Consider the following 8,210-nt stretch of genomic DNA (forward strand, 5'->3'; position numbering starts at 1 on the left):
AGCTGGTCTCTCAATGCCCTCGGGAGCTTAGAAAATTTTTTTAATGTCAACAGATGGACATTGTAAGGAAAGTGTGGAGAAAAAGAGGGCAAGCTGGGCAGTCAGGCAAGAAAAAGAAATTTATTAGAGGGAAAACAAGAGGATGACTGGCCCTTAAGGAGAATCAGTGTCCTCCCTTTCTGATGGGGTCTTTCTTATACCCTGCCAATGAAAAATTCTCTGAAGGAATTTTTAGCCTGTAGCTGAGTCCTGCTGACATGTAGCTGGAGGTCTGAAATCCAGTGGTCTCGTAGCCTTGAGAAAGTAGGGGCCAGCGGGAAAATAGAATGTCATTTGGGCAATTTGGTCAGTCTCAAGGATCACTGTGATTTTATTCTTTGTTTGTGAGGTCAACATAATGAGCCATTTCAACCATAAGCCCCCATGTGGGTGCTATCAGACATGTGGATAGGGTCCCACATGTCTGTGGGCTGTAAAATATAAACGGGAAAAGTTTAGCTTCACAATGATTTAAGCAAGACAAATAACTATGAAGTTTCATTGACCATACCCAGTAAATCGACAAAATCCAGTGTACAGCAGTGTCTGGCACTATTGCAAATCAGTGTAGCTTTTTTGGGGGGGACAGTCATGCAATAACCATAATACTTTGACCCAGCAATTCTACCCAAGGAGTGAAGACAAAGGTGCGAAAATTTTGTGCAACAATGTTCACTGAAGTTTCTCCCTATAAGAGGAGGACATTTAAAACAATCCTTAGCAAACAACGATATGCAGGTACACTGAGAGGTTCAGCGTGGCCACTATGAACTGCATTCATACATGAGATTTTATACATGAAATAATAAGTGACAGTAAAGGAAGACTCCAATTGAATCAATATATCACTTGTAATTAAATGAAAACGTATTTCATTTAAGGGACACAGATCATACCAGAAATGAATTAAGAATGAAATAAATAATTGGCATTGAGGTTTTTGTTCTTGTTGCTGTTGTAAAGTTGAGTCCAAAACAAAATTTAATTTATAAAAAAATAAAAAAGGGAGACCCCTAGAGCTCTGTGTGGGCACTGAGCGGCCCTGTGGCCGGTGATATGGATGCAGGGCAGAGGCTAGCTCAGTCAGGATTTCTCGCCTCGGCATCACTGATGCCTTGAGACACACGATTCTGTGTTGCGGGGGCTGTTCTGTGCATTGTAGGGTGACCACTGTCTTTGCTGGCTCTTACCCACTTGATGCCAGCAGCACCCTCAGGCATTGCCAAATGTCTGACAGTCGAGGATGGGAGACAAAATGCCCTGGGTTGAGAACCACTGGAGTGCCCGCTAAAAAGCCACAACTCTCCAGCTTAGCCACAGGCAGAGGCAGGCAGAGATCATGAGGGCCGCGGGGAGCCAGGGAGTATGTGCCCTTTTAAGAGGTCTGTCCTGATCCAATTAGGATGACACAGAATGTGCCTCCAGAATGACACAGCCTGATTTTGTTTTTCCTTAGCGGATACTTCAAAGTTAAAACGCTTTGTGCAGTCTGAGCCCTGTGTCTGTCGGCTTCACAGGGGTGGGTCAGCAAACTTTTTCTATAAAGGACCAGATGGTGACTATTTAAGGCTCTATGGAAGAAACTCTGTCACAACTACTCAGTTCTGTCTCTGTGTGCAGAAAGCAGCTGGAGATGATGCATAAAAGATGAGTGTGACCGTGTCCCAACTAAGTTTCATCAGTAGACACTGAATTCTGTAGAATTTTCACATATCATTCAATGTTATTCTTCATTTAATTTTGTTTTCTAGTCTTTGAAAATGTAAGAATAATTTTTGGCTCATGGGCCCTTCAAAAACAGAGCCCAGACTGGGCTCGAGGGCCAGTTGGCAGGCACCTGGGCCGAAGCATGCCTGCTGCAGCAGCAATAGCTAAGAGCCACTGGAGACCTGGGGAAGGGACTGGGGGTGTGGGGGGTAACTGGCAGGTGTTGGGCAGACCAGCACAGGCTTTCCCCACACGAGGCAGGAGCAGCCCTGAGGGTGGCGGGACCTGCCCATCTTCTGCCTCTTTCAAAGTCCCACCCCCACCAGGATCCCCACCAGGACCCCACCTCACATGGTGTTACTCTGTGTTTTATTGCAGAGAAAGAATGAAGGTACCATCTCTCTTTTTTGAACCACTAACCGCTTCTCTGCCAGTCTTTAAAATTTTTTTCTGATATTACTGTAAAAAAAAGGCTAGTAACGGCACTAATGTAGCTGTTTGCATGGTTCCCAGAGCCCTAGAAAACTCTAAGGAGAATTTTATCAGTTTTTAATGAGCTTGATAAAACAAGTTGTCCTGTTTGTGTCTTCTCAGTATCTCTCTGACAGCAACAGGAAAAAACGCAGATGGCCCTCTCCATCTGCAGCCACAGAGGCAGGGCAGGACCCTAGAGCAGGGACAGTTCAGGACCAGATTCCAGGAGAGGATGGCCCCTGCCGGCTTCTCCCAGGCCAGGCCCGTGACCTGCTCTGCAGAGCTGTGCTGCTCAGCATGCTTGCTGGCCTTCCTCGGAAACTTGCCCCCTTTCCTCGCAGGAAACACTGACTCCTGCGAAACCGCCCTGGGCCATCTAGAACAAAACAGAGGGCCCTAAATTTCCTAGCCCTCAAAGCTAGCAGAAGTAAATCTGGAGATGTTATAAGGGGGCTAATGGAAAGGGGAGAAAGGTATAAAAAGAAAAGAAATAAGAAATGGGAGAGGGGAAAAAAAGGAAGCATTTAAAAAGATGCAAAGCTGCTGGGAATGGTGGGAAAAAAGGAGCAGAAGACAGGCGGCAAGAAGGAAAGTGAGAAAGGGAATGAAACAGAGGAAGGGCCAAGGGTGTGGTGCACGCGTGCTAAAGTCACTTCAGTCGTGCCCAGCTCTTTGCGACCCACTGCACTGAAGCCGGACAGGCTCTTCTGTCCGTGGAATTTTCTAGGCAAGAATACTGGAGTGGATTGCTGTGCCCTCCTCCAGGGGATCTTCCTGACCCAGGGATTGAACCCGCATCTCTTATGTCTCCTGCATTGGCATGCAGGTTCTTTACCCGTATTGCCACCTGGGAAGCTCCAGGGCATGGTATTTGCCAGCTATTCATCAGAAGCTTCAGGTGTTAACGAATGGTTAAGGGAGGGAGAGCAAGGGTAATGGCTTCATCCCTGATTCCCACTTCGATTTGTGACCTTTTCTCTCTCCTCACCATCAAACTCTTGGACTTTAGGTTCAAAAGGGTGTGAGAAAAAGACTAGAGGGACTCACTGGCACTCCCTGCCCCTCAGCTGGAGGCAGCAGAGGGTTTTTCAGAAGAGAGAGGAATGCGGGGTACCAGGCTAGGGCCTCCTGTGAGCCCAGAGATCAGAGGTGGGTGGAAAGGGCCAGTCTGGGGTTCTGGGAGACAGGGAGTTCACAGGAGTGCCCACATAACAACAGGGTTGGGGAGGGAGGCGTCAGGGCAGAGAGCGCCCACCACAGCCGAGAATCCTTTCATTTGGTCCCTTTCTGCTCCCGGACCATAGGCTCCCAGCGCCTGCCCCAGGCATCCTTTATTCCTAGATTTGTCAGTGGTCACTGTTCTCTGAACCAGGACTGAGGAATTTGGGGGTGCTGTAGACACTGGAGACTTAATGAGGAGGCAGCTTTGGGAAAGCATCCTTGCCTGTGCCCATGATAAGGACGCAGTGATTAGAGGAAAGTGGCAAGGGATAGGGAAGAGGGCACGTCCCTGCCTGGGGTCAGGCAGCAGACCTCACATTCCCCTGAATATCTGCTGGCACTCAGAGCCAGTCCCAGGATGGACGGGGCATTGAAATCCCAGGTGAGCCCGAGCTCCAAACCCGAGGCAACTCAAAATCTCTAACTTGGGGTGGTTCCTTCTAAAGGTCAGGGGCTGGCACTGGAAATTAATCTTGGTTATAGGAAAGTAAAGCAATGTTTTTGCACACCTGAGTCAGTGGCTTGTGAAGTCTGTGACACTGCTTGTGGAGCACAAGCACAGACTTCTCACTCTTGGAGAAAATACCGTCAACCTTTCTATCTGGCAAATGCTGGGCTCACCAGGCCCCACTGCCCCCACCTCACCAGGCTCTCAGCAACCTCCCACAATGGCCAGACGAGCCATCGCCAACACCAGCAAGCCACTGTGTGCAGGGTGTGAGCCCAGGGCCAGCCGCAAGTCCCAGGGGTCTGCCATCAGCCCTTGGGCTAGAGGTTCCAGTCAAGGCTGTGGGCTCCCGGCTTTGCCGGGTGAAGGCAGAGGAGCCCGGTGTGGGAGCAGCATGGTTGCTAAGCATTCCACGTGCCCAGGCCCTGCCTGGCTGCTTCTGGGGAGAGGCCTTTGCAGGATGTGTTCCGTAAGCATTCCTGGGCTCCGGGCCAGCATGAGGGACCAGAGTCCCTGTCAAAAAGCCACTTCCATCTACAGTGCCTTTCAACTCCCAGGCTTGGGTACAGACAGAGGGGCAGCAGGGGCCCCTGGAAACTGTTGGCGGGCTGGGCTATGACCTGGACAGCAGGGCGGACCTGCTGGCCCAGGCGAGCGTCCCTTCCCCAGTGCCCTGCTGAGGCCCTCCCTTGTTCCTCCATCCCCCACTGCAGGCGTGGAGTGGACCAAGGGCAAGAGTCCTGGGTTGGTTGTTGCTGCAGACACTTAAGATTTAAGAGGGTAATGAAGCGTTTCAGGCACTTCATCTGGAAGGCCACCCCACTTGCTGCCTCTGTGTTGAAAGAGAGATTTAAAGCGACCTAAAGCGACGCCATGGCTGCCTCAGAGTGGAACCTAGAGCCAGGGAAGTCAAGGTGATGGGAGAGCCCCTCGCCTCCCAGCAGGTCACCCAAGTGCCAACTAAACAACAGTCTTCTGGCAACGGGGAAAGTCTCTCCTGGAGCTGTGAGGAGCAGCCCCAGCACAGGCCGTGCCCAAGGTCCAATTCCTCGGGAAGGCCACATATGTCTGCCTCCAGTGTCTACTGTCCCTCTAAGTCCATCTGCCAGGGGCCTCAGTGACAGCTTGTTAGCTGAACAACAACAACAAAATTGTTCTTCGTCTGCAGTGCTCAGGCTGATCAGCATCCTTTCTTCTCAAGCAAATTCCACATCTGTACCAACCAAGTTTGGGGGTGTGCAAGGCTTTCTCTAACACAAGCAGGATGGGACGATGCCAAGAAAGCTCTTGTAGCCGTACCTTCCCCCTCTGTGTGTCACCCACACTGAGACACAGCAGGATTCAAGCCACGGCAGCTCTCAGACTTCTCTGTGGATTTGCTCTGGAAGTTTTTCAGACACGAGAAATTCTCTGGTTGTCACTGAATTTTTCAAGTATGGGTTTGGTGCTCCTTCCTCACAGAGATGGTCTGGCCCACAGCCCTGGGTGGGAGGGAGAAGCCGCTCTCTGGTTTCTGGGCAGGTCCCCTCTAGCATCCCAGAGCTCAGGCACTGGGGCCCTCTGGGTGGAATCTCGGTTGAAACAGTGGGACAGTAAGGCCTATTTGGGGAGGCCACGTACTCATTCTTTTCTCCTCCCAAGATATTTTCGCAACCCTTTCCAGGATTCTCAGCGGAAACCACTTCCAGAAAATTCTCAAAGTTCACCACCAGCTTGTCAATAAAGTCATTGGGTGAATAACATGGTTTTAGAATCCCGTCTTCTCTGTTCACAGAGTCGTCAAACTCCTTCAGATTTAGCTTACCCTGGGAAAATGAGAGAGACACGCCCCCAGTATTCATTTGGGGGCCACACATGATGTAGACAAAAGCTACTGGGCTTGGGACACCCAAAGCCCACCTCTGCACTGCTGCTGCTAAGTGGTCCCCTCCACGGGAGCTTGGCAAGAGTGGCCCGTTTCCTGAGAAGAACACACTATATTCAAATAATTTCTTCTTCTAGGGAGCCCAAAGCTATTTTTCATATAATCATGGGTTCACAAAATCCCAGTGGAGATGGAGGCATCAAAATTAAAACTCTTACAGATGGAAAAACCACAGTCATAAAGACAAATGACTTCCCCAATGTCACCAGAAAAATCAAAGATGGCTTCCTGGCAGGGGCAGGGTCGGACCTCTTTGCATTCCCAGAGCCTAGTTCAATGCCTGGCATATATTGAGTGATTAAGTGGGTGCTACAGATAATTCAAAAAACATTTTAGACATCAGACAATACTTCCTATGAATTAATTTACTCTCTTAATAACTTTTGATCAGTGGAAAATGAAATAGGATAATACATGAATGATGAGAGAAGAAAATAGAAATAACAAAAATTTAATTAAATAATAATATAATTTTAATGTCCATGTTAAGAAAAAAAGTCTTCTGAGTGGAAATAAGGGCTAATACTAAAAATTCCTGCATCAAGGGATACTGAAAATAGTCCTTCAATAATAAGGATTTAAAGGTTATGCTTGATTGGGCTTATTTCTACTTAACCAAGAAATTAAACCTTAAAAATTTCAGAACAGTTTTCACTTTCAAAATGTATGTGAAAGGAAACTTTCTATTATGAATAACTCACGAGAATACCCATTGCCAACTTCTCCAATCTGAGAAGAACAGTTTGACGCACCCTGCCCCAGCCTTTGGATGGAAATTCACATAAGCAGTCCCCAGGTGGTTTCTGGATTAATTTGCTCTTGGCTGCTTTTTCAACAGCCTCCAACCTTATAGCTCAGCTCTCCTGCTTTCTAACTGGACAGTCAGGTCCTTAAAGGTAAGGCCAGTGTCTTTCTTCTATGGCATCCTTTATAGGACCAGTTCTATGCCCAGCAAACACCAGGTTCTATGAGCCTGGTGAAGCCCTTTCCTCTTGTCCAAAGATTGAGGTCAAAGTTGTTCCAGGAAGGCTGATTCCACTTGTCCTGCCAGCCATTCCCTGGGATGTTTAAACCTCGAGTTCCCCTTGTGTGAACCCTGTGCAAATCTCAGCCCAGGACTGCTCCCCACCCGCATCATCCTGTCCACCTCCCATAACCAGCCTGCTCACAATCTCCTTAATAGAAACAGGAGCATTTACCTTGAAATCATCTCCACACCACGTGGCTATACTGCTTTCAGCAGGGTTGGGAACATCAGGCCAACATAGGTGCTTCAGTTTGCTAATAAGAGAGAAGATTTTAAAACAGGAAGTGAGTCCAAGAAGCATTTTACTTGTACTGCATGGCCAAGCCAAAAGAGTGTTAACCCGCCTTCCAGTGGAGGAGACGCAAGACCCAGGTTCAAGTTGGGAAGATCCCCTGGAGAAGGAAATGGCATCCCACATCAATATTCTTGCCTGGAAAATTCCATGGACAAAGCAGCCTAGTGGGCTACAGTCCATGGGGGTCACAAAGAATCAGACACGACTGAGCCCGCATACACACGTGGGGAACTGTGCGGCTCCCTATTGAATAATGGCAAGCTCACAGCCTCCTGAGGGAAACTGAGAAAACAAAATACTTTGTTGGGGGAGGGGGGTGAAACTGCAAGTCATTTGTGGGACGTGATGGAGGGAAACCTTTCCCCAGACTATTCCCCAAAGCTATTCTTTCCCACTCTCCTGCCACTGTGTCTCCACACCTTGGTCCTGGTGCAGGGAATCACACTATCACAGAGCCATTTGTTTGAGATTTATTCCCCAAGAAAGGTAACACTCTAAGTCTTATAAAAGATACCCATATTTTAGAGCAGTGATTCTCAAAGTGTGGTTCCCAACCAGCAGCATCGTCACCACCTGGGAGCTTTTAGGTATGCAAAATGTCCAAGAATTTGTGCTGAAGATTCAGTTACAATCCACAGGAACTGAGGTTGACTTAGTTTGACCATATCTAAGCACAGCTTGGGCTTCCCAGGTGAGGTCAGTGGTAAAGAACCCACCTGCCAATGCAGGAGTCATTAGAGATGTGGGTTCAATCCCTGGGCTGGGAAGATCCCCTGGAGGTGGGCATGGCAACCCACTCCAGTATTCTTACCTGGAGAATCCCATAGACAGTGGAGTCTGGCAGGCTATGGTCCCTAGTTAGGTCTCTAGGGTCACAAAGAGTCAGACACAACGGAAGTGACTTAGCACACATGCACACGTGAGCGCAGCTTGGCAGAGAAGGCTCACAATTGTGCAGTTCTGGAGAGAGAGGTCTACCAGGCAGGGAGCCCGTGACCCTCAGGGCAGAATGAGACCCCCCGGCAGAGAAAGCACAAGACCCTGAAGACAGGCTTCCTTCCCTACAGTGGGCAAC

The 8,210-nt window shown here is 48.8% G+C and overlaps 1 protein-coding gene across 4 annotated transcripts in view; it reads right to left on the reverse strand.

Annotated features, from left to right (window-relative positions):
* Positions 1–3,018: 3,018 nt before the first annotated feature.
* The window catches only part of IL31RA (interleukin 31 receptor A), a 69,498-nt gene continuing 64,306 nt past the window's right edge, over positions 3,019–8,210 (reverse strand). For all 4 annotated transcript variants that reach the window (XM_010853506.1, XM_010853504.1, XM_010853505.1 and 1 more), the window contains 2 exons: positions 7,013–7,094; positions 3,019–5,694 (listed from right to left, as the gene is read on the reverse strand). In XM_010853506.1, coding sequence (XP_010851808.1) covers positions 5,248–5,694; positions 7,013–7,094 — 529 coding nt within the window. In that variant the 3' untranslated portion in view covers positions 3,019–5,247. The remainder of the gene's footprint in view (positions 5,695–7,012; positions 7,095–8,210) is intronic.

This window comes from Bison bison, unplaced genomic scaffold, assembly GCF_000754665.1.
Source record: "Bison bison bison isolate TAMUID 2011002044 unplaced genomic scaffold, Bison_UMD1.0 scf7180017864328, whole genome shotgun sequence".
In the NCBI taxonomy this organism is placed as follows: Eukaryota; Metazoa; Chordata; class Mammalia; order Artiodactyla; family Bovidae; genus Bison; species Bison bison.